Raw genomic sequence first — 26,728 nt, 5'->3', positions numbered from 1 at the left:
GCCATGCTTGGATAATATCTGTTTTGTGTTTTCCATGTAACAGTTTTCGTAATCACTTCTTGAAAAATGTTGAGAGCATAAAAACAAATTTGACGAATCCTTAATACCACAAAACGACAACCACTGACGACGAAGTGTAGCATCCTTCGGAAAAGTGTGAAAACTGACCGGAAGGCCAAGCTTCTTCACACGGTATGAGGATATTTTACACTTTTTGAATGCACAGGCCGGCATCTTCTCCTAGCGTTAGAAATGGAAATGGTAAGAAACAATTTTCAAAATTCTCGCTTTGACTCGCTACAAGAAAACTAACTTTGTGACGTCGTCACTCGAAGGGGAAAATGTGGTTGCTATGGGAAAACTAACAGCGCACTCATACAGCGTAGCCAGTGAATACTACGCAAAATGATTTCCACACCTTTCTTTTAGCATATTGAACTTGACAGTGTATCGACCGGTGTCGTCACGAAAATGCGTTTGCAAAAAGTGCTTCTCGATGGCCTGTTCTATCGATGTCAGTGGCGATGCTTCTTGAACGGATTCTAATTCCCAGAACGAGTGTACGGTTAATCTGCTCTTCGCAAATATTCAGCTGACAATTAGCTCTTGGATGTCGAGGCGAATGCGTTTACACCGGACCGCTGACGATCCAACCCAGATCGGTCTCCACCAACATAGGATTTCCATCTCCAAACTACACGCGTCCATTTTTCACGAGGGCAAAAAACAATTATGCACCGATGATCATCTGGATCTCTTGAGGTTCGTGGAACGACGGATCCGCAAGTGGTGCGTTAGGAGGAATGCACCATGAACGGATGTCCACTTTCATCATAGGAAGATTGGTAGTTATTTTGGGAACCACCAGGAAGTCTAGAATGGCGTTAAACGAATTAACGCGAGAACTGATCTTTGTGCGTAGTTTATACTTAACTCGGGTTTCAGCGTTATTGAGTCCGCTGATCGGTAGGTTGATGTTGTCCATTACCAGGTTCAATTGTCTGGCTAGCGTTTCAGAGATCAAATTCGAATCTGACCCCGAGTCCAAAAGCGCACGGCACGGGACCGTCATGTTTCCAGATCCAGATACAATCACTTCTGCAGTGGAGAGGAGAACCTGTTGCCTTACCATCAGCGACGTTGCATAATTCACAAATCCAGCATGCACAGCGACTTCTTGGTGTTCTTCATGTGCCGCTACTTGTTGACTATCTGACTTCTTACTCGTGCTTGGCTTTTCTTCATGGAGAAGACTATGATGCTTACGCTTGCAGCTCTTACACGACTTATCCGAATTGCAGTCAACGGTACGATGGCCACGACGCAAGCAATTGAAGCATAGATCGGCTTGCTTCACCTTGGCGTATCGATTACCGGCACTCAGCTCCTTGAATTGACTGCACTTGTAGATGAGATGGTCACCATTACAACAGTGGCACAGTTCCTTTGTCTGCACAAAATTTCTCGCTTGCATTGTCTTCTGTCCAAGTTTGCTTCTTTGCTTCGTGGTACTCACTCCTCGTCGTTCAGCATACCCGGTCATCTTCTGCAAAATACGGACACGTTCTCGTAGGTAGTCGATCATCTCGGTGTACGTCGGCAGTTCTTCTTGGGACAGCTGGGACTCCCACAGCTTCCGCGTATCCTTGTCCAACCGTTTTGCGATCACATTAACTAGGATCATTTCAGCTAATCCGTCCACGGGTAACTCGCGATTCTTGAGCGCATCGACATGTTTGGTACAGGTGTCAATAAGCTTTCGCAATTCTTCACCACTTTCTGTCGTCATTTTAGGTAGGCTCAACAAGGCGTCGATGTGCGTATCGATTATGAACTGTTCGTCCTCGTACTCATCCTGAAGCATTTTCCAAGCAGCCGAATAGTCGTTATTATTGATGATGTCTTGATCAACCTTACCAGCAGCATTGCCGACTAAAGCGTTCTTCAGATGATACAGCTTGGTAGCCGGAGACTCGTTCGGATACCTGCTCATGATGGTCTGGAACATGCACTTAAAGGAGTACCAATTTTCCAGATTGCCATCGAACGTTGGTAATGGGTCATGGAGGTGGGGTATCGAGTTATCTACCACCGGTTGGTGGGGCGGATTGAACGCGGGTGCCATTGCATTCAATTTGCTGCTTTCCTCTTTCGCTTTCCATTCTGCTATCTGCGACTGGATGCTCACATACAACTGGTCGTATATTTCTTCTGATTGGATATTGTCAACCTTGAATTCTTCTCGCTGGTCTCGAGGTACAACATCACAAATCTCCAAGAATGACTTTTCCAGTTCCTCGTAGCAGCGTCGAAGATTTTCAAGCTGCAGGTTAAGCCAGTGTATACTCTTTCCTGATTCCTTTATGCCTTCTCTAATCCGCAACAACTTGTCCTTAGACAAATCTCGTCGGTCAATCGCCTTCTCCAGAAAACCATCAAAGGATGTACATCCGGTTTGAATGGACCAAATGTTCGAGAATTAGCTCAGTTGGGTTTGGAATTCAATTGGGTTTGGTGTTTCAAATAAAATCCGCGTGTGTTCGATTCAAATGCTTTATTCAAACTAAAACTAAAATGGCGGAGGAAAACTTTTCACGTTTATTCTTCTTCTTTTTCAGCAGGAGCGCTCGCGCCGAAACGGGTGCGCGCCAAGTAGCTCACGTCAAAGTCATCGCGCCGAGGGGCTCGTCGATTTATTGTCGTGACGCATCAACCACGAAGCCCACAGTAAATGCAAAGAATAAATTTTCTTTATTATTCCTCCCTTGTGTGTTATATTTTACGACAGGAATGCTAAACGCGAAGGATATTGCCATGCCAGATAACATTTTTAAGATTTTGAAATATATAAGATTTTGATTAAACAAAGACAATTCAAGTAAATGCTGAACTACCTGTATTATTTTGAAATTAAGTAAGAACGCAGCACTATAACCAGTGAAAGGGTCTCAGTAGGCGTGAAAAATGCAGTTAGGTGACAGTTAGTGCAAGCATTTTCTCAGACAGTTAATTTTAAAAGATGCGATAAATTTGTTCCTTTAAGGTAATTTGTTGCTAAACTTGTTAATTATATTGAAAATTATCAACAAAGAAAGCTGTATTAGGATGTGAATTGTTTTTTTTTTAAATCATTTTAGAACAGGGCTGACAATAGTCATTCTCGCCGTATGAAGAAAGCGAAAAAAATATGGTCTTCGTCGTAACATTGCACGACGCGACACCTATTCGGTTTCTTCGCGCCGCATGCCTACCACGAAGATAGTCGCGCAGCCAAAGTTATGACGATTTCCGTCGTCACTTCTTCTCACAATTGGTTGTCCGTCATTATAGACGGAGTGGTTAAAAACATAATGGCGTCTAAAATAAACAAATAGTACGAATTTTGATAACATAAATGTTTCGGTAACATTTATAGCGTCTTCACACGTTACTTCAAATTCATTATTACAAAGAATTAATAAAAATCTTCGCATGGCAGCTGCCGCTTGAAGAATAATGGTATGAGGTATTCTATTTACTACAAATCGTCGCTACTGTGGAGGCGAGGAGGGACACAAGGCGCAGGAATACGACAAGGCTAGGTGCCTCACCTGCGCCAGTAAGAAGCAGGCCCGGAACCATGCTATGGGCGGGCCTGCGTGTCCCTTCGGGGAGGCCAATAGGAAAAAGCCGTGCAAGTAACACAGCTGAACCTGAAGATCAATGGTGTGCCAAGATCAATGGGGTGTTCTATTGTAGCTGCTACGCCCCACCAAGGTAGCCAATAGAACAATTCAACCAGATGATCGACAGGCTATCGTCCGACCTAGTAGGTCGGAGCCCGTTCGTTATAGCGGGAGATTTTAATGCTTGGGTAGTGGAAGAGGCAGCTGCTGCACCAATCAGAGGGGACAAGCGTTACTCGAGGCACTTGTAAAACTCGACGCAGTGCTTTCCAATGACGGAGCCAGTAGCACATTCCATAGGAATGGGGCCGAGTCATGGATAGATGTAACGTTTGTCAGCCGTCTGGTTTCTTACCTGGAGGGTAGACGAGGGCTACACCCATAGTGATCACTTAGCAATTCGCTTCAAGATCAACTATGGTGTGCAGCGTCCGAGGGCGGGTGATCCCTGTCAGGTCCGTGGGTGGAAGTCCAATCACTTCGACAGCGAAGTTTTCACCGCGGCCCTGGGACTGGAGGCCAACACCGACAGTCTAAGCGATAATGCGCTGGTAGCTGTCCTATCACGCGCGTTCGACGCTACTATGCCGAGGAAAGCCCTACCAAGAAATGGCATACTGGTGGAGTGCCAAAATTGCAGCCCTACGATCAGCCTGCCTCAAGGCTAGACGTAGGACGCAACGAGCCCGCACCGAGGAGAGAAGAACGGTCCGCCGTGAAGTGTTTCGAGCTGCGAGACTGGCCCTTAACAAGACCATTAAAAGCAGCAATAGAGCGTGCTTCGACAACCTGTGCGAGGGTGTTAACGCGAATCCGTGGGGTGACGCCTATAGGATCGTATTGCCAAGACCAAGGGGGCTCTTCACCCCCCGAAAGGTCACCGAACCGGTTGGCGAGGATTATCGAAGAACTCTTCCCGTCCCGAGCCACAAGTCCCTGGCCTCCTCCTGTGCTGGAAGGTGCTGGGAGTGTGGCCGAAATGGTGGCTCCGGTGACGAACGAAGAATTACTCGCAGTGGCTAATTCCCTTACGATGAACAAAGCTCCAGGGCCTGATGGAGTTCCAAACAGTGCACTCAAGGCAGCGATCATAGCGAACCCGAACAGGCTAGCTATGCAGAGATGCCTGGATGAGTGTCGTTTCCCTGAGGGATGGAAAAGGCAGAAGTTGGTACTGCTGCCGAAGGCCGGGAAGCCTCCGGGCGACCCATCGGCGTACAGACCAATTTGCCTAATCGACACGACGGGTAAACTGCTCGAGAGGATCATCCTCAACAGGCTTACCCCGTACGCAGAGGGTACGGATGACCTGTCGAGTAACCAGTTTGGTTTTCGGAAGGGTAAGTCCACGGTGGACGCTATCAATTCAGTCCTCAAGACTGCAGAGGTAGCGATCCAACGGAAAAGGTGAGGAATTCGATACTGTGCGTTGGTGACACTGGACGTGAAGAACGCATTCTACAGCGCCAGCTGGGATGCCATCGCGCTCTCGTTACACCGGCTTAGCCTGCCGGTGGGACTGTACCGGATCTTGGAAAGCTATTTCCAGAACTGTGTGCTGCTATACGAGACCGATGCCGGTCAGAAAAGTGTTCCCATTACCGCAGGAGTCCCGCAAGGGCCCGGTACTATGGAACCTGATGTATGACGGGGTTCTGAAGCTAAAGTTCCCTCCTGGTGTGAAGATCGTCAGCTTTGCTGGCGATGTAACCCTAGAGGTCTACGGGGAGTCGATCCCCGAAGTAGAACTAACCGCAGAACACGCGATCAGCACTGTGGCGGACTGGATGAGTGCGAGAGACCTTGAGCTCGCTCAACACACATAAGACGGAGGTTGTTATCGGCAGTAACCATAAGTCGGCACAACATGCAGTTGTTCACGTGGTAGACGTCGCGATCACTTCAAAGCGGAGTCTGAAGATTCTTGGGGTCATCATAGACGACAAGCTTACCTTCGGTAGCCATGTCGAATATGCGTGCAAGAAGGCTTCGACTGCTGTGGCGGCATTATCGAGGATGATGTCCAGCAGCTCCAAGGTGTGCGCCAGTAGACGTAGGCTACTGGCAGGCGTTGCCGCATGTATCCTTAGGTACGGCGGCCCGTCCTGGGCAAAAGCACTGGGGGTAACCAGTTACCTGCAGAACCTGGAGAGCACTTACCGCTTGATGTGTCTCAGAGTGATATCGGCCTACCGCACGGTATCGCACGACGCATCCTGCGTGATAGCGAGTATGATGCCAGTCGGGCTGGTCATCCGTGAAGACGAGGGGTGTTTTGAGCTACGTGGCACCAGAGGAGCCCGCGAGCGTACTAGGGTGACTTCGGTTGCCAGATGGCAGCGCGAGTGGGATAACTCCTCGAAAGGTAGGTGGACCCACCGGCTGATTCCTAACATATCAAGCTGGGTGGGGAGACCCCATGGGGAAGTTCACTTCCATCTGGCACAATTCCTGTCAGGCCATGGCTGTTTCCGACAGTACCACCACAGGTTTGGGCACGCGGAGGTCCCCGTCTGCCCTGACTGCCCAGGCGTTGACGAAACTGCAGAGCACATACTGTTCGTATGTCCTCGACGTCGAAAGAAGAGCAATGCTAGACGTTTGCGGCCGGGACACAACTCCGGATAACCTTATCCAGAGGATGTGTCAAGCGATGGAGAAGTGGAACGCAGTCTCGACTGCAACCACTCAGATTGCCTGCAGCTTGCAGAGAATCTGGCGCGCCGAGCAGCAATCGACAAGCAGTACTAACTTGTGATAGGTTAGTTTGAGGGAAAAGTGCCGAACGAGGAGAAGTGTGTGAATGGTCTGCCCATGCAGAGGTAATGGCGCAGCGGGTGGCAACCGAGATCGTCACCTCGAAGCATGGCAGAAGTGTGAATGAATAGGTGTATGTATGGACTGCACACGCCGCGCTGGGAGTAGCGCAGGAATGTTGGTTCCTATGACTACTGATACCCCGCGGCGTGGCAGAGGAGTGTGGGTGAGCATCCAAGTCAGTCTCACATGGTATGAAAGGAATGAGCACACAAATCAGTCTCACACGGTATGTTTGAGTTGAGCTAGTCTCATATGGTATGAGCGAGGTGAGCACCCAAGTCAGACTCACATGGCATGATAGGGGTGAGCATACAAGTGTAACTCACAGGGTGCGACAGAGCATGTAGGGTGTGTTAGAGGGTGCGATAGAGCGAGCACCCAAGTAAGAGTCGCACGGGACGGGTACGTTAAGTACTGCGAGTACGTTAAGTACTGCCATCCCCCAGAAGTAGTACTGGAAGGTAGTTCCTGGGGGAAACGATGGCGGAGCCCAAGGGAGTTTAGTCGGTATTACCGGTACGGTCGAGTCCGACACTCCAGCACACTTCCGTGTGGTAGTTTGGCAACTACAATGCACGTGTGCTGGGTCGCTACTGTGGCTTTTCTTGCTGCGACGATGACTATTGTCAACCCTGTTCTGGAACATATTCTAACAGGAAAGTAATGTTAGTTTGCTATGAACAGTTCACCGTTTGAAAGCTCGTAGGAATTGTCGAGTCACTAAATTGTAAGCCGACGAAAAAAATTGCTTACTAATTTATGCAATATTTAACATAGAATAAATAATGTATTCTAGGTTTGAAGCAAATCAGTAAAACCTTCAATGATCAGTGCCGAGCTTTACATTTCATTAACGACGAACGCAACGCCTAAAGTTTTCTGAATCTATCAAGGTTTTGAGCTGAGCTTCAATGATCATCATTTGAAAAATTTTAGTCGTCCGTAAAAATCTTGTATCCTAACTTGCGAACAATATACGTACCTCAGTTCAGTCGAGCGAAAATGATAAACTTTCTGTTGTGGCTGTAAAAATAGAAAACATAAAAAAAAACCTGGCCCCCTAGAATTTTTCATTATTTACGCCAATGGAATTTTCGTCGAAGTGCAAGCAGAATTCCCATCCATTTCAAGCGAATACTCACCGGAATTCATTGCGAATTCAGTACATAATTCAATTGTTATTTGGAGCCAAAGCCATTCAGAATTGGGAATGCGTTCCAATTGATAGCCGGGATGATTTCTACCGTAATTAAAGCGGAAATCCGATTGTACCTCGGAGCAAACTCTCAAACTAAATGCGAGACGGATTTCCACTGAAATTATGACGAATTCACATTATATTTCCAGCCAGAGCTCGAGGAATTTCAGTGTTTCGAACAAATTATCACTCGTTCGAAGTAAATTCTCACCAGAATTGTCATCGAAATTCGGGATGAATTTCCATCGGAAATCAAAGTTAATTTTCCTTTTTCCAATGTCGGTATCGGTTCCAGGATGTCCAATACCCCTTAACGAAGTTTCACCAACACATCCCTTGACCCAAAAGTCCCCAGAAGAAAAAAAGCCAAAAGCCCAGCGTTTCAGCAGCAAAAAGTGTAGCAACCTTCCGCCAAATCTTAACCATTTTTTCAACGAGCACACAAACACACTACACGCTATAGCTACGTACTGCCACATCTGTGCTGTTTTCTGACCATGACAGTCGTGGCACTTTATTACCGAAAGCCAAATCCCAATCGGAACCTTTGGACTGATCACAGCGTCCGGGGATGGGGACTGCTCACTAATAATGTCTCACTTCTCACTGTGAAAAGTGAGAAGTGAGCAGTGATACGTGTCTCTTCTTACTTCGCTCTTTCCACTCCTCGTTACTCACTTATCACTTCTCACTGTGAAAAGTGGGAGAGCGAAATAAGAAAAGAGACGTTTCTCTTCGCAGTGAGAAGTGGAACGATTGTGCTCAAACGACCTGTTCGGCCAAGTGGGTTTCGGCCAAACGGCCCTTCCCCGAACATGACTGGTACGTCGAACGAGTCGTCCGTATCCCTACCTTCAACTGGTTCGGACCCTCGCGACCGCCACTCTACCACTGGAGGTCAATCTCTCTCTCCGGGTAAACATCAACGACTTCTACATTAACATTCTAAACCTAAAACTGCTCACGCATGACGACCAGCCTTGGATCACCAGGTGTGATCCCCGTGGTATCGCTCGTCTCAGATCTTTCGAGAACGCGGACCTTGTACAACTTAACAATGGTTCGCTCACTGTCTTTAACGACCACTCGGCCACTGCCATCGACGTGACCGCAAGCAGTCCAGCCATGAATTCCAACAGTCCCTCCATTTGGTACTCATTAACCATGGAAAAGTAAATGGGAAACCACGGATCGCCTGAACCAATGAAAAACTGTGAGACGTCCATTAAGAAAGATCCAGAAAAAATCGCAGACCTAACCAAAGCGCAGTTTTACGTGCAGAGGCTTGCACAGTGACCACCCCGACCACATTCGGGTAGCGGCTAGAGTGAGGTAAAGATGGATGAATTCTACATCAGTTAATGCTGCCCATCGTATTCGACGAATTCATGGGTCGCTCTAGCAGCCCACCACCATAGAGCAATCGAACGACCTCCATGCGGACGACGATCCTGCTCTACTACTAGCGCTCTGCCATGAAGAGTAAACTGAATGATCTGGTCAAGCGCTCCCTTAGACCAAATAGTTAGATTTTAATAACACCAACTCCACAGTAGCCGGGCAAACAGTGGAGAAGGGCGAAAACCTTTGACACCCTCGAAGCCAACCAACGTCGGACGGTGGAATCAAAACTGACATAGAACACAGAGATCCAATCGGGCCAGGCAAGTGCGCCAAATCTTGAATACTCAACTCTAACGTGAAATCTATGTTGTTTTACGCCAGTGAGACTTGATGCGTATCAGCAAAGATCACACAGATTTGAAAGTATTTCTCAACCGATGTCTACGTTTTACGACTCAGGCTTGGCGTCCTCACAACTGGATCCCGAATGCTGAACCACTTCGACGATGCCATCGAACTCCCATATCAACATAAACTCCACATCGCGAATTGAAGTAGGCACACAGCTCGGAGGAGCAGAACCGAAGTAAGCATCTACAGAAGCAGATCCAGGATATCGTGGCGACGAAACCTGAATAAAGAAATAAACGAAGTCGATAGGAATCTGACCTGGACCCAGCCGTCCAGGAAGCCAGATCCTTTACGTTGGCCTTATGTACCGCTACAAATACTCAGGACCCAAGAGTGAGTGAGGGTGCTGAGGAGGAAACCAATTGCGGCGCCGTTCAATCTATGTACTGTGTAACTTTGATTAGCTATTTGTACAAACTAATAGGAAAATTGATTATACAATAAGAACTGTTACTCTCAAAAGGTTTTTTCAGTGTATCGTACCTTTGTTTGAGGGAAGGTAAACAAAAATCTACAACCAGACACCTAATGAGCCGCTGTGTTCACCGTCACTGTCAAAATGTTCGTGTCACATCCTTTTACGAGTTTGTCCGAGGTCGTACCTATGCCGCTAATAAGACATTCCGATATTTTCGGAACGTGGGTATGCTAATATGACGTGCTCCTTCGTCACCATCGACCCCAAGACAATCGTGGAGTAAATCGCAGTAAAATCGCAGAAGTGAATCTCACCGCAATTCTGGGCGAGCTTTCATCGGAGTTTATATAAAATTTTCACCGGAGTTCGGGATGAAATTTCACTCATTGAAAGCGAATTTCTACTTAAATTCTAGACGCATTTCCACCGGAACTCGAGACATCCAATCCAGGGATAATTACCACCGCAATCATGGGTAATTTCGGGATTTTTCTCAGCGGAATTCATCCGAAAAATCTATTACTATTTCGTACATGTTTCGAATATGAAATTAGCTCAGAATTCAAATAAATCAGTTTGAGATGAACATTTCATAATTCAATTTTTAAATTTCTTCAAGAGTTTAGAAGCACAAACCCTAACAAAAAAGAGCTTAACAACAGTGGAAACTATTTTTTGTTTTTGCAGTGTTGTAGTATCGGGTAAAACGTGATTTTTAGTTTTTTGTCCTCTGGGAAATTCCCAGGAAAAAAAATGCTCACGGCAGGGTAGCGGAAGGAGGGGCAATATGCCGTAGCTAAGCATATACTGCTTTTACGCCTTAGCTATAACGATTTTCATGGGTGCTTCTATCTCACGCAACAGTTAAACAATATAGCTAGCTGATGCCATTTAAAATTAGAAAAAATCTCAATCATATTGATAACATTCACATTTAAAAAAAGTGGTGATATTTCGTTGCCGGAAAACTCATGAGGCAAAACGCCTTTTAGCCGGCAACTCTTAGGGAACAACGTACCACGCGTCGGCACATCTGCATTCTGGTATGGACAGTGCGTAGAGACGCGAGTACATTGTAGGATAGTTCCACTAGGGCGTTTTGCCTCGCCGAAATGTTAGATGTTTCATCAAAATGTGGAAAATTTCAGTTTTTCCTACATTCCTATCTATTATTTTGACACTTTTTTCGCCTAACCTACATAATTTTACGTCTAGTATTATTAAGGCTATCTCGAACATGGTAAATATTAGCAACCCTATAACCAGAGACCGGCGGAGTGAAAAACTGTCGAAATGGCAACGTATGAAAATGCATGATATCATAAAAATAAGACTGGCAGCACTTGAACTTTTTGCTTGCTTCTTATGGATGCAAAATGTAAACAAGTCGAATTGGAACCGCTTTTGACGGTTCGATTGGAAACAAGATGGCGTCTTCGCCGATCTCTTATTGTAGTATTTCTAGTAAATATAAGTGAATACCCGAAAGTCGTTTTGCCCCGGGGCACAATAGAAAAAAATGAGGTATTTTTGGCCAAAATTATGAATCCTGCAATAAACAGTAGTATTCTTCATAAAAACATGGATAGAAAAGAAAAATATTTTTTCTGAGCCTTCAATGGGGATGGGACCAATTTTCGGCATAGTATCGATTTTTGTCATATTCTACAAAACCAACGGAATATGGTCACTTTTTGGCTTGCAGCCTGTTTGATGCTGGATAAAATAATAATGTTCTGTATATTCGTGTCACTGTATATTCGTGTCACAGACAAATGGACCACAGATTTCCTAAAATAATCAAAAAAGCTCTATCAGCTTCTGGTATTGAAAATTCACTTTGTAAAACTTATTAAACCAACAAAGGAGGGTAGAACAGATTCAATTAGAGTCATATTGTGACATCAACGAAATGGAATTTCATTTATTTGATATTTCATTAAGATTTCATTCATAATTATAAAAAGGTATTGTGGCAAGAAGTTATTCAGCACACTACTCATCCAACAAGTTATGACACGTTATGGTTAAATCTTTAATTCGCTCCTATAATGTAGTAATGTCAAAATTATAAATTTTGAACAACTTCCCTTCTCACTGCGTAACGCTTTTTATATGATAGATATTTTTTTCTTGAAATATGCGCAACGTTAAGTCATAACCCTCCCCCTTAAAATAATATGTAAATTGTGTTCGTCATCAAGTTCAATTAAAGTGGCATTATTGAGTAACTCAGATTAAAATTGAAAAATAAGAAGTTTACCAAAACACCTGATTAATCCCCCTAGCGGTAATGTTGTCTTTCTCGAACATTATAAGAAAATGTATTTTGGCCATAACTTTTGAGCCCATAGTCCGATCCAGCCTATTTTTAATAGGGCACAATGAAACAACGTTCTCTGACGTATGAAACTTGTTGCGAGTAAATCGTTTTTGAGTAAGTGCTTAAAAAGAGTTAAGACCATTTTTGCTCACATACATACAGACATTCACACACACGTACACACAGACATCACCTCAATTCTTTGAACTAAGTCGATCGGTATACAACACTATGAGTGTTTAGGCTTTTTTTAAATGCTTTTGAAGCGATCATATAGCTTTTACGTATACTTAGTACAAGAGAAAGTCAAAAATGGGCAATTTTCTAAATTCATGTATCTTACAAAATGGTGAATTTGGGCAGAATTTTATTCATGGTCCTCAAAGCTTAAGAGTTCAATAGTGTAGTGCATGATGTTTTACTGCGGGGTATTGCGGGGTACCAAACTGTTTTGTTCATTAAATATTGCGTAAAATATGCCTTTACAAAACTACTAAAAACTAATTTCTGGACGGAGCTATTATTACATTATCTCACGGTGTCTCTGTGGGGATATGTTAATTTGAAAAAAATAGTATCTATGAAACACCCACCACGCGAAAGCATATGCTCTCCTCTTTCATGGCGTGGGTAAATTAAAATGTTCTATCGGGGGATCTAGAACAATTTTTACTTTTTTTCAGTATTTTTAGTGCAATTTCCATAGAAATCTCGAATGCTAGCCGATTCAAAACCCCTAAAAATGTATGGAAAAATGACCCCCGAAAGAACATTTTAAAAATGCACTTACGAGAAAGAGGAAAATCTATACTTTCGCTTAGTGTTTTAGATATACTGATTTTTTGAAAATAAGCCCCTTTGGACAAACACACCGTGATCTAGCTTATTGCATAGATCTGTTTAAGAGCTTTGTAACGATATATAAATATGTTACTTTTGAGACGAAAACATGGCAAAGTTGTCCGTTTTCCTAAAAAACGTAAAAATATCATGTCTAGGAGGGGCTAGTTTGAACGCCCCCACCCCTTCCTGAAAAATCTAAAAAATAAAACCGTCCTGATTTTAGAAATATAGGTTATAAGCTGTGTATTCATCACATTTTACTCGCCCAAATCTAAAATTGGCCTTTTGGTAGTTTTGGCCACACCTTTATATGAGGCTGTCCTATTGTGCGGGGGGACGTTTTGGGGCCTCTTCCCCTATATTGTATTTTTTAAGTAAACATGAAAATGATAAAAACTTATTATTTGTTAGTTTTCTTTAAAAACGCTATAATTCTGGTACTTCTTTTTCAATCATACTTTCGAAGCAAATTACAAAGCTTATATTATTAATAATTTTCGTTTGTTAGCTTGAAACTTAAATGCCAAACATATTCCCGCTTCCCCTACAAGCGGTCCGATAATAAAACTTGTTCATGAGAGGAACATCAATGCAGCAGCACATAGCGATAGCGCCCGACCGATGTTTATAGAAGCTTGACTCTCCTGTTGAAGTGACTACGCCGGTTCCGCTGCACACGGCGGCAGGGTCATTCAATTAGAAGCCCTCCGGAGAGGAATAGCAAAATTAAAACAGTCACGTGTCGCTGTTCCTCTGATCCTGCCGCCGCACCGCGCCGGCTGAATCCTCGTGGGGATTTTGTGCGATCCATTAGGCGAAGTGTATGAACGAACGGCGCGAAAATTGTTGAATGGTTGAGCACTTCGAGCAATTTGTTTGAATTAGTATAAAGTCGATAAGTGTTCGTAGGTACATTTTATAAAAGTGGATTTACCCATATGTTTTTTTTTGTGAATATTTTTTCCAAGTGAAATCCTCACAACACAAGTGCGCAGCATATTTCGCATGGTGGGAAGGTCAGGGGCTTTGTGTGCTATTTATGACGCATGGGCACGTTCACCGCATTCAGGTCGCTCTGCGGGCTCGGTGGAACGCAGGTATGCGGCGCTTAACCACATTAAATCGCCTCTCGTGAGCCTACTGCAGCCTTAACGACTGTTGAGGTGCGGGGAATGTTCATTGAGCTGGTCAGTGCTCCGTAGACACAGTTAAGCGAGCGAGCTCAGAAAAGGTGACACAAGCTCTGGAAGTGTTTTATTTTTTGCTGCTATGCCCACACGCAAGATGTGAGATATTGTTTGTAATTTTCTCACGATCCGATGTGATGGCGAGAGCTGAGGTCAGGTCAACATTATTCGTTCTCGCTTCCTGTTCAGCTTGTGACAGTTTGCATTGTTCAAAAGTGTGTCATTTGTATGATTTTAGTTTTGACATGGCTATTGCCGGAAGGCAGCTAGTATTTCAGGTATTGAACAAATACTTGGGAACATTCTCCTTCCTTGTGCACTCAAGTGGACTAGAACTGGTTAATACCTCAATTTCATACACACACAAAGCAATCACACGATGATCTTGAACATGAACGATTTCTTCAACATTTTGTGTGACTTGGAACTGCTAGTTTCGAACTCAGAACAGGTAGCCATAGCACTACAAGAGATGCACAGAACAACACCCGCCGCTATGAACCGGACACTGGAAGACAAGTAAAAATGGTTCACCAAGGTGGAACAAAGTGTATACCAATCCGCTGCTGTAGAATCCTGCAGGAAATTCCTGCCCTGGAAATCCCTGTCGACGCCTAACTTCCCCATCGTCGTGGTAAGGATAGGATGGACACTGACGGTAACTATCGTATCGGTGTAAATCCAACAGCGGCAAACTCTCTAACCTCAGAAATAGACTGGTGAGTTTTCTTGTTAACCTAGGAGGCATAAACGGTCACCACCAGCCCTGGGGCAGCCGTACAAACTACGCTAGAGGTAAGATAGTATTCGACGCCACGCCACCGCCAACGCTGATTCGTTATTCTAAACGACGGCATTCCTACCTTCCGTCGAGGGTCCATGGAGTCTGCTGTCGATATCTCCATGGCCTTGAGCGGCATATTTAGTTGGTAGGCTTCTCTGGTCCTCCGACGGGAACCCTAGAGGTAGCGACCATTCACCAATCCTCATGGCTTTCGACAGCGCCCCCACCAATATCACCCGCCAACCACTGTGGATATACGGAAAGGCGGAATGGGGTAGTTTTCAGCGGGAGATCGAACGCGAGCTGCCCCTACGTCCAGAACCATCCATAATCGAAATCTACGACGCCATCCGACGCGTAGCAAAAAGTATCTTTCCCACAACCAGTCCTAACCCGGGACGAAAAGCGGTCCATTGGTGGAGTAATAATACCAAATAAAAGGTAAAAGCTCGGCGCAAGGCTTTCCGAGCACTAAAAAAAGCCAAAACACGACTCCCAGCCAATGGCTCGCGTCTCGACGAAATCCGATCCAGTTATCAGACCGCCCGAAACGACTGTCGCCAGACCCTGCGCTACGCCAAAGATAAGGCTTGACCGAGTTTCTCGACGGAATGATAAACCCTGACCAATTGTCAACTGAACTCTGGAGGCAGATAAACTGTTTCCAGGGCAAGCTACGAACAGGCGGTCGGGGTCACACCCCGTGTTCGTGGCCGACATGCTAGCCGACCATTTCCACCGACAATCATCCTATCTGGAGTATCCCGAAACCTTTCGCAAGAAACACCCAGCTCCCGCAGCGGAAATTGCCACCTTCCAAGTACCACCAGACGACGGCAATAGCATGAATCAATCCAATGCAGAACTAGACTTCGCGCTCCAAAAAGGGCAAGGTAAGTCTGTCGGCCCGGACTGAACCGAGTACCCAATGTATAGAAACTTGACCCCAAGCGTCAAAGAGTGGACCAGCGGCACATTCCCTGCGGAGTGGAAGTCTAGCTTGGTAGTGCCAATACCAAAAAGTCAAGGCGGATAGCTACCATCCCATACCCGATAAATAATGCATAACAAAATTATAACGAGAAGAGTTATATATTTCAGAAAAATAGTGTAACAAAATGTGTTATAAATTTGGCTGGTTAGTTGTTAAAATAACAAAAAATATATCAAAAATCCCTCTAGCCGTAACACAATTAAATCAGAGGTTGATACCTTCAAATCAACATTATAACAAACGTTGATATAATTATCCTGTAAAAAAATCTACTTTCAAGGTAATTGCCTACATCACGTATAAAAATTTGGTACGCTACAATGACGGATTTTCTACTATAATGTAGGCAATAATTGCCTACATTATTCACTCGATTGTACACAACAGATTCTGCTATCTCAAATCAGCTGTCATCTCACCAGTGTTGCCGGGTTTTTTTGAATATACCAGTTCATGATGACATAGGTTGACAGTTCACAGAGCTTGTTTACAGGAACTTAGTCTCTGGAGCAGCTTCCGGAAAAACTGCTTTGCGATTAATTAAGAATATTGATGTCTTCTGTAATTGATTTATGGTAGGAATTAAAGCATATCACTAGAATATTTGGATCAAAACGATTTTGAACGAAAATTACGGATTTTTTATTTCCGGCTGATCGATTTTAATTCTAACACCCTGTCAACAAGCTCTGTGAACTGTCAAATAAGTGAGGTTAAGTCAAGATCTTGCATTGGTCTATATTTTTATATTAAGAGCATCTCCTCCTCGTGATTGCTATTTCGGCGACATGGAGATTTGCAACAGCTGTGCTATCAACATGTCTGGTCCGGAGATCATTTGTGGTGGCTTTTGTAATGCGACTTTCCACTACAAATGTACTCATATTTCAGAAGCGCTGTACGAAGAAGTGGTTGGAAATACAGCCACATTTTGGATGTGTTCGGGGTGTCGTGAAATTATGGCGAATGCTGAAAGCAGTGAACGCCGCTACCAAGGAAGTCAGCGACCTATATCTAAAACGGGTAGATGAGTTGAAAACGGAAGTCAAAGACAGTTTAATTGCTGAGCTAGGGCAGGAAATTCAAGGGGGTTTTAATAAACTCTCACCAGCGATTCTCTCTCCTGCTCCCGTCCGGTTCCAATTTAATAACCGACCTACTTTGAAGAGGACACGTGAACGAGGCGAAGCTATTTTACCGGATTCGGATAGGGCGCAGAAGATTTTCCGCGGAACCAGTCAGACCACGAGCGATATTGCGGTATCAACTGAGAGGCCGGAAAACACATTCTGGAACATTTGACGAAAATTTCACCCGAAGCTGCTGAGGACGACATTGTAGATCTCGCCAAGAACTGCTTGCAAGCTGAAGATGTAGTAGCGAAGGCACTTGTGCCAAGAGGACGAACGTTATCTACGTTATCGTTTATTTCGTTTAAGGTGGGGGTCAACCTTGATCTAAAATCAAAAGCCATGGATCCCATTTGGCCTCCGGAAATACAATTCCGGGAGATTGTTGACAATAGTCAAAGCGCTCGACATTTTTGGAAGCCAGTTCATCGCACCGATCCGGGAGCATCGAGTATGGGACAGCATCCATGTCCAGAATCAACGCTGGTTTATTTTCTCCAATACCGAATAGCATACGTATTCTGCATCAACCAACTCCATTATCTCCATTGAATCAATCAGCATTCCATTCTCCCGTCGCCGATTCATCGTTGAATACTCCACTTTCTTCTTTCTCGGTATACTACCAAAATGTACGTGGCTTAAGAACTAAGACGAATGAACTATAGCTGCAGCTGAGTAGCTGCGATTATGATGTGATTGCATTTACGGAGACCTGGCTACACAGCGGGATCCCAGATGCGGAGTTGTCCTCAAATTATAATGTCTATCGTTGTGACCGGCCGCGATGTTAATTCGACTCGCCTAAACCGTGGTGGAGGAGTATTGATTGCAGTGAAAAAGAAGTTTCGAAGTGAAGTAATTTCGCTTCCGAATGCAGCTGGCTTGGAACAGATAGCGATTCGACTCAAACTGCCAACAAAAACAGTGTATATTTTCTGTGGGTACATCTACCTACAATTTATGCGCAGCATTTTTTAAGTATCAACGAGTGGGACACAACATCCAGTAACGATATGGTAGTTCTCCTTGGTGACTACAATCTTGGCGCTTTGATGACGATATAACTGCCTATGTGCCATTTAAGGTGGTTATACAACAAAGCCACAAATCGGTCATCTTGGAAACCACGTGCTTTTTCTAGTGATTTTTCAAGAGCACGAATTGAGAGAACCACAACGCCCATGGGGATGAAACATCCGTAGATCGTTTGTTTACTCATGCTAAACAATCGACTTTAATTTCAGCATTGTACGAAAATTATTACGCTAGATTTTAACTTTTGATAAAAGGAGTAGAAAACCGTGTGGTGAATTTGAAATTCACCACATGGCTTGATTGTATAATCACCTTAACGCCAGAAGTCAGTCAGAAATCATCCTGACGGAATCTGTGCTTGCATCGGGCGTTTTTCAAGTTTCGCACATTGTCAATCACAACTCTCGGTTACTGGCCTTGGCGTTTGTTAACGACAAAAGATATTTTAGTTACTAGATAAAGGTTCACCCAAACACACGCGACGGTACAGCGATTCTGTCGCCGTTGGTATAGAATCGTAAATAGAACATTGCCTGCAGCGACCCAACGATAGAATCGCGGCGACTAGTTGTCGCCGTCGCGGCGATGTAATCGCTTAGGTCTGGGGGAGCCTTAAGGTGATTATACAATCAAGCCATGTGGTGAATTTTAAATTCACCACACGGCTTTCTACTCCTATTATCAAAAGTTCAAATCTAGTGTTATAATTTTCGTACAATGCTGAAATTAAAGTCGATTATTTGGCATAAGTAAGCAAACGATCTACGGATGTTTCATCCCCATGGACGTTGCACTTGTCCCAATTCGTGCTCTTGAAAAATTACTAGAAAAAGCACGTGGTTTCCAAGATGGCCGATTTGTGGCTTTGTTGTATAAACAACTTAAAGATTGTAGCTGTCGTCGCAATCCGGAACATCTTTTGCTGGCGAGGATAGGGGATCTAAATGTCAATGAAGGAAAAACACATACGATTTGATAGTTAGGTACCACACATATTTCGGACAGCAGAACAAAGGGAATCGAAGCGGCAATCTTCATCTGGTAACTAAAATATCTTTTTAACGACCCACAATGTGTGGAAGCACCGGTGTCAATATTGAAGGTTGACGCACACCATAAGCCTTACCTTCTGAATTGTTTTTTACCCTTAAGGTGATTATACAATCAAGCCAAGTGGTGAATTTCAAATTCACCACACGGTTTCTACTCCTATTATCAAAAGTTCAAATATAGCGTAATAATTTTCGTAGAACGCTGAAATTCAAGTCGATTGTTTAGCATAAGTAAGTAAACGATCTACGGATGTTTCATCCCTATGGGCTTTGTGGTTCTTTCAATTCGTGCTCTTGAAAAATCACTGGAAATAGCACGTGGTTTCCAAGATGGCCGATTTGTGGCTTTGTTGTATAACCACCTTAACTGACTGTGACAACGACTTTGAAATTTTCCAATTTGACTGCCGACAATATGATGTAAGCGCAGCTTGTAGAAGTCTAGCCAGCGTTAACTGGAACTCGATACTGTATGAGTGTTCTGTTGATGATGCTGTCTGCAAGTTCTACGATGTAATTTACCGCATTATTCAGGAGCATGTGCCGCGAAAGAAAAGCCGACCAACTCGCTTTACTCAGCCGTGGTGGAACAGCAATCTCCGCACCCTCAGGAACAGGTTACGCAAGGTGCGGAAGCGTTACTTCAAGCATCGAAGTGATGAAAACATGCTAGCGCTTCAAATGTTGGAACAAAAGTATTCGGATCTGCAAAATAATGCTTTTCGTGAGTATATCGTAGGTCTGGAACGTAATGCTAAAAATGTTCCTGGACTTACGTAAAAAGGCGTCGAAAATCTAACGATGTGCCGCGGGAAATAAGATTCCAAAATGCAATCGCCAGCTCTGCCGAAGAATCAGTCAACCTGATCGCTGAATTTTTCAAAGGTGTTTATAACAATGATCAGCCATCGGTGACAAGCGGAGTGCTTGACAGAATAATGGAATATGATCTACATATGCCTCTCATTGAGGTGTCGGTGGAAGACGTGTTTAGGCGGTTTCCAGATTTGGATGCTACTAAGTGTCCTGGTGCGGGTGGCATTCCACCGTTATTCATCAAGCAGTGCGCTGAAGCACTTGCTTTGCCAGCATCTATAATCTTCAATCGCTCTTTCTCTACCGAAGAATTTCCAGAGTTATGGAAGGTAGCATCATTCATAAATCGGGCACCTTATACGACGCAGGAAACTATCGTGGAATTTCAATTCTAAATTGCTTTTCTAAAGTGCTTGAGTGTTTCGCCTACGATACTTTGTATAGAGCCGTAAGTCCAGTTATTTCCGTGCGCCAGCATGGGTTTTGTGAAATGCAAGTCCACAACAACTAATCTGATGTCTTTTGTGAGCAGTTTCAGGAGTAAGATGGACAAAAATCAACAGGTCAACACGATTTACATTGATTTTGCAAAGGCATTTGGCAAGTACCGCACATTTTGTTGGTTGCCAAGCTGAGGAAAATGGGTCTTCCAGACTGGATAACTATTTGGTTGCGATCCTACCTGACGACACGCTACGCTTATGTGAAAGTTCACAACTGTGAATCATTGCGGTTTGATATTCCATCGGGCGTTCCGCAAGGCAGCCACTTAGGACCGCTTCTTTTCGTTCTATTCATAAACGATTTGTGTGAGCTAATTCAATCCGAAAAGTTGTTATATGCCGACGATTTGAAAATATTCAGAACTGTGCTCTCGTATTTCGACTGTTGTGCTATTCAACGTGACCTTGATGTGCTGCAAGAATGGTGCCAAATTAATGGCATGAATATAAATGCCGGGAAAAGTAGGATTATATCGTTTACCCGATCTCGTTCCCCATTGTTGCAGAACTATACAACTTCACAAGCATTACTGCGTGTAAGTTCCATCAAGGATCTTGGAGTTGTCATTGACAACAAAGTGAACTTTAACGAACATATCGCCACTATCACCTCTAAGGCTTTGTTGGATGTTCCCTTCAATCTACGGCAGTAGTGATGGGACTTCGGAATTGACGCGGGTAATGCGTCACACCCTTGGCAGCTCTTGCCAAGATGTTGATGGTCTGGCATTGAAAGTTGAAGAAGCTGTTCGAATTGCTCGAAGCAACTCTGAATTCATTCTTGCTCAACACAAACGTCGTGATAAATCGTCGAGGAGGCGAATATCGCCAGTTGTTGCTGCTTTCTCCCCTGGTATATTCTGTAAAAGGCCAGTCTGTTGTGGTTTGTCAACTCATTCAATGATGTTCTTCTGGATAGTTTGGTTCCAGTTTGTTGCTCCATACCCATTGAACTTTCGCAACTGAGTAGAACGTAGCACTGGCCAACACTCGCAGGATCCGACCTTTTTTCCTACGACGAGGGATCATACCGAGTTGGATATTTCAATTGTAAAACTATCCATGAGTGGCTGGCATATACGCAGTCAAGTCCGCCGACTCTGTGAGGGCGGGACAGGATTTCTACCAGATTTACAACTTACCTCTACTGAGTGGTACAAAGAATGAAATATAAAATTCCAGTGGAAACCCCGAAAACGGCTTCCCGGGTAGACGAAAATATCTAATTAATATCAAATCTTGATTAGAAAATTAGAAAAATTGAAAATTCTGCACTAAAATATCATGAGGAGATCAAGTTATGCTATTTGTAAGAAGTGATCAATATCATGCAAACCAATGGTTGATCTTAGCGATAGCATATCTTGATATTCAAATGATATTTCGGTACAAATTTTTGATATTGTTGCCTGTTCTTTTATCTCTTATATCAATCAAATCTATATCATGTTTTGTTATTCTGTTCATGGCTTCTGCTCGGGTTGCTCATCAAATTTTACACTTGGGAACTTGAGCTACTGTAGACATGACTTCTGTCGCGTTTTCTGACGTTGAATCCGTACGAGTACAGCAGAGGTTTTAAACGAAAGAAACCATTCATTGCAATCAAAAAGAGAATGTGTACTCGAATAGACCTTTAAACCAGCCATATTTCGTTGAAAATCATGTCTGCTTCTCCGTGCTTAAAAGTGTTAAAATATAAAGCAACTTGAGATCGAATTATTTCTCCACCGACCAACTGAAGGCTTTTCAACAAATCAATTCAAAGGAAAACACAATTGGTCCAATTTCCAACGGTCACGGCAATGCTCATTCGACTATAATTCTATGCTTATCCATGTACGATATCTGTCGATTGTTCACTAGCAAAAACAAGCAAAACAGCATCATCCACAAAATGGATCAAAACAACAACAAAAAATCACAACACAGTGCAAACATTACGATCGCTTAGCAATGAGTGCAACGAAAACCTCAAAGTGATGCTTCACGATGCCGTAAATCAGTTAAGAAGCTTTGGCTCTACTCCAGGTTCACGTCGCTAATTGAATGATCATAAGCCTCATCTGCTCGCTCGTCTGCCCCATCGATGATGGTTATTGTGTAAAGTGTTTTTGTTTTCGCTAATTCGTGACTTTGAGCCACTTTGTGGGTGCATCATTTTTTTTCTCCTCCATTACAGTTTTGTTTTCATATTTTCCAACACCGCTAAAGAGTGTAATTGAAGACTGTGCTCTCATCGTCGTCGTGGTCAGATCGAAAATCGTGATTGATTTAACCTTTCGGGGCGCGCTTATTAACTTCAGCTCGGTCGTCCTACTGGCGATTCCGAGGTACTGCCATTGACATTCGGGTTGAACTCTGCCTGCTGCCGGGGCAAGTGTGTGGTTCCGTCTACGAGATTCATTCGAGACTTACTGAAGATGGTAGGAAACAGCTATTGGCCGAACCCGTCCCGACGACGATGCGATGGCCGGTAATAAACGTTGGGCGATTGTATCGTTTTTAACAATTAACTCCAATTAATGGCATTACATGAGTGCTCGAGGGGTGCTCAAGAAACGTGAGTCAGATTTGCGATTGAATACATTTTTGCTAAAAGAATAGAACAATGTGCAGCCAGTCACTTTGTATCGAAGAGAAACTAATCAAAAATGCTTCGATATAAAGATTGCAGAGCCGTGCGATATTGCACCATGGTGACCAATCGGGTGGTTAGTGCCGTGTGACTCAATGTAGGAAATGGGTGCTAATGACTCAATAACGCTATTTTTAACCCGGTATGGAATATAATTTAATTCCCATAGCTGTGCTGCACCAAGCAATCATAAATTGATTCAGAGTCAATTCAACCGCGGTACATTTTCCGAAGCAACGGGAAATGCGGTCTGCAACGACTAACTTGGCGTAGGACTGCGAATTCACCTTTTATATACAACGTATATAGAAGGGGTCTGTTAAAATAAATTCAAAAATTGACAAGATATATATAAACTAAGATCAAGTGCTGATTAAGTGACTCTATTAGGTTCTGTGTCTGATACTTACGCGAGTATTCTATTTCAATATGAGAATCTCGCCGGTATCCACACTGAAGCCTGCAGTCCTTCGTCAACAGTCGGGTCCAACCCCCGTAGGGCCGTCCTTTATAATTTCTGCCATATCCACCTATCAATTCCAACTGAGCATTAACCGTACCTGGTGAGCCCGATGAATGCACGGCGTGCAGAAAGAACCCTGAATAAGCGAAGTTCAATTGCATCTGGTTCGCTGGCAGCATAATGCCCATGAATAAATGCCCTCGCTTGATGTTGATGCAGCATCACGAACCGTGGTTCCAAGTTGGTTAGCTGCGACCGCCACTTGTATCTTTGCATGACCGCAACGAATGGATGTCATGCGAGGCGAAACTTCTCTCCGCGGGACTGTTATTGGGTCCGATGGGGATCGCCAACGACATCCACCAAGAAGTGCGGTTGCTCGCCATACAGTCGACCCCCGCTGGCTGCCGCAGCTTCAGGGCCGTGTGATGCGGTCATATGAATACAATATCTTCGCGCACCATCCCATCCAGTTAGATGGCCAGTTGGCGATGCCATGCCAGCGAAGAGACGGCGCTGATGGACGTGCGGATGAGAACCAAGTTGATGGTTACATGATGCATACCATGGAAGCGCTGCCTGTCGCCGTCGTCGTTGATGGCGGCCAACGATGAAGATGACTGCGACCGGGCGGCGATGCTTCATTAGCATATGGGTTATGAACAAGGCGCGTATGGATGGACGGGTGTGCGTGTGGAAGAAAAAAGAACCACAATGATGACGAGGCCATAGCGACCGCATAGCTGGACATCATATTCCGCACGTTCTTAATTAAAACTCATCAGCATAAACGCACTCTTGGGAGTCTGTTCATTCATCTCTGACGGTGATGTATGAGAATGCACTGGAGACAAGTGGATTGAGTTAGAGTACGTGTAGTAGCATCCTCCTCCAGCAGTGTGCTCTTTGGGCATCTTCTTGAGAGGGATAGAACTATGATACTTTATGTCTGTCAAGTACAATTATAAGAGTATCGTTGATTGAATTCAATCCACGTCTGAAGAGGGATGTTCAAATGTTCGACATTCAAGTTCTTATACAATAACATTTGTACAACCCTCGGTTCTTGCTGGATCTAACATTGTTCTGTTGTTTTATATTTGTTTCATTGCTAAACAATTTCGAGACACGGTTTTCATAAATGTATATTTTTGTATATTTGCGAGCAAAGGCGTAGGATTGCCAATCCGGAGATGGCGAGATCGATTCTCCATCCGGTGTAGGATGTTTTCAGGTTGAACACATTCTCGACTCCTCCCGCATAGTATATCCATTGTACTTGCCACACGAGATACATACTCATCCAATGGTGGACACGAAGAGCACATTATGGTTTTGAACACCGTCATAAAACCAAATATGTTACTTGTGATATTTTTCAGTTTGGGTACCAAAGATTTTGAGAAAAACCACAAGCAAAGATGTTTTTGCTCATTAACTAGCTTGTTATTAAAATTAAAAAAATGAAAATTAAAAATTAAAAATTAAAAATTAAAAATTAAAAATTAAAAATTAAAAACTAAAAATAAAAAAATAAAAAATAAAAAAAAATTAAAATTTAAAAAGTAAAAATCAAAAATAAAAAATAAAAAATAAAAAATTAAAAATTAAAAATTAAAAATTAAAAATTAAAAATAAAAAATTAAAAATAAAAATTAAAAATTTGAAATAAAAAATTGAAACTAAAAATTAAAAGTTTAAAATTAAATTAAAAATTAAAATTTATAAATTAAAAATTAAAAATTGAAAATTAAAAATTAAAAATTAAAAATTAAAAGTTAAAAATTAAAAATAAAATTAAAAATTAAAAATTAAAATTAAAAATTAAAATTAGAAAGTAAAAATAAAAAATTTAAGATTAGAGATTAAAAATTAAGAATTAAAAATTAAAAATTCAAAATTCAAAATTCAAAATTCAAAATTCAAAATTAAAAATTAAAAATTAAAAATTAAAAATTAAAAATTAAAAATAAAAATTAAAAATTAAAAATTAAAATTAAAAATTAAAAATTAAAAATTAAAAATTAAAAATTAAAAATTAAAAATTAAAAATTAAAAATTAAAAATTAAAATTAAAAATTAAAAATTAAAAATTAAAAATTAAAAATTAAAAATTAAAAATTAAAAATTAAAAATTAAAAATTAAAAATTAAAAATTAAAAATTAAAAATTAAAAATTAAAAATTAAAAATTAAAAATTAAAAATTAAAAATTAAAAATTAAAAATTAAAAATTAAAAATTAAAAATAAAAATTAAAAATTAAAAATTAAAAATGAAAAATAAAAATGAAAAATAAAAAATAAAAAATTTAAAAAGTAAAAAAAATCAAAAATAAAAAATAAAAAATAAAAAATAAAAAATAAAAAATAAAAAATAAAAAATAAAAAATAAAAAATAAAAAATAAAAAATAAAAAATAATAAAAATTAAAAATTAAAAATTTGAAATAAAAAATTAAAAACAAAAATTAAAAGTTTAAAATCAAATTAAAAATTAAAATTCATAAATTAAAAATTCAAAATTGATAATTAAAAATTAAAAGTTAAAAAATTAAAATTCAAAATTAAAAATTCAAAATTAAAAATTCAAAATTAAAAATTAAAAATTAAAAATTAAAAATTAAAAATTAAAAATTAAAAATTAAAAATTAAAAATTAAAAATTAAAAATTAAAAATTAAAAATTAAAAATTAAAAATTAAAAATTAAAAATTGAAAATAATAAAAATTAAAAATTAAAAATTAAAAATTAAAAATTAAAAATTAAAAATTAAAAATTAAAAATTAAAAAATTAAAAATTAAAAATTAAAAGTTAAAAGTTAAAAATTAAAAATTAAAAATTAAAAATTAAAAATTAAAAATTAAAAGTTTAAAATTAAAAATTAAAAATTAAAAATTAAAAATTGAAATTAAAAATTAAAAATTAAAAATTAAAAATTAAAAATTAAAAATTAAAAATTAAAAATTAAAAATTAAAAATTAAAAATTAAAAATTAAAAATTAAAAATTAAAAATTGAAAATTGAAAATTGAAAATTGAAAATTGAAAATTATAAATTAAAAATTAAAAATTAAAAATTAAAAATTAAAAATTAAAAATTAA

General features: G+C 41.5%; 2 protein-coding genes across 2 annotated transcripts in view; both read right to left on the bottom strand.

The window, feature by feature from the left end:
- Positions 1-26,728, bottom strand: part of LOC134212443 (uncharacterized) — a 437,347-nt gene that overhangs the window by 398,201 nt on the left and 12,418 nt on the right. The window lies entirely within an intron of this gene.
- Positions 731-15,129, bottom strand: LOC134209806 (uncharacterized). Its single transcript, XM_062685835.1, has 2 exons — positions 15,073-15,129; positions 731-2,419 (listed from the first exon to the last, which is right to left on the bottom strand). Exons 1-2 carry the CDS (start codon positions 15,127-15,129, stop codon positions 731-733), a joined length of 1,746 nt encoding a protein of 581 aa, XP_062541819.1.

This window comes from Armigeres subalbatus, chromosome 2, assembly GCF_024139115.2.
Source record: "Armigeres subalbatus isolate Guangzhou_Male chromosome 2, GZ_Asu_2, whole genome shotgun sequence".
Classification (NCBI taxonomy): domain Eukaryota; kingdom Metazoa; phylum Arthropoda; class Insecta; order Diptera; family Culicidae; genus Armigeres; species Armigeres subalbatus.
This window is presented reverse-complemented; position numbering and strand designations above follow the sequence as displayed.

Excerpts from the sequence above, each read along its gene's own strand:
- LOC134209806 (XM_062685835.1), bottom strand. The coding sequence starts at position 15,129 with ATGCCGCTCAAGGCCATGGAGATATCGACAGCAGACTCCATGGACCCT. Across the intron at positions 2,420-15,072 it reads CCATGGACCCTCGACGGAAG|GCGATTGACCGACGAGATTT; the intron begins GTAGGAATGCCG and ends TTTCTGGAGAAG.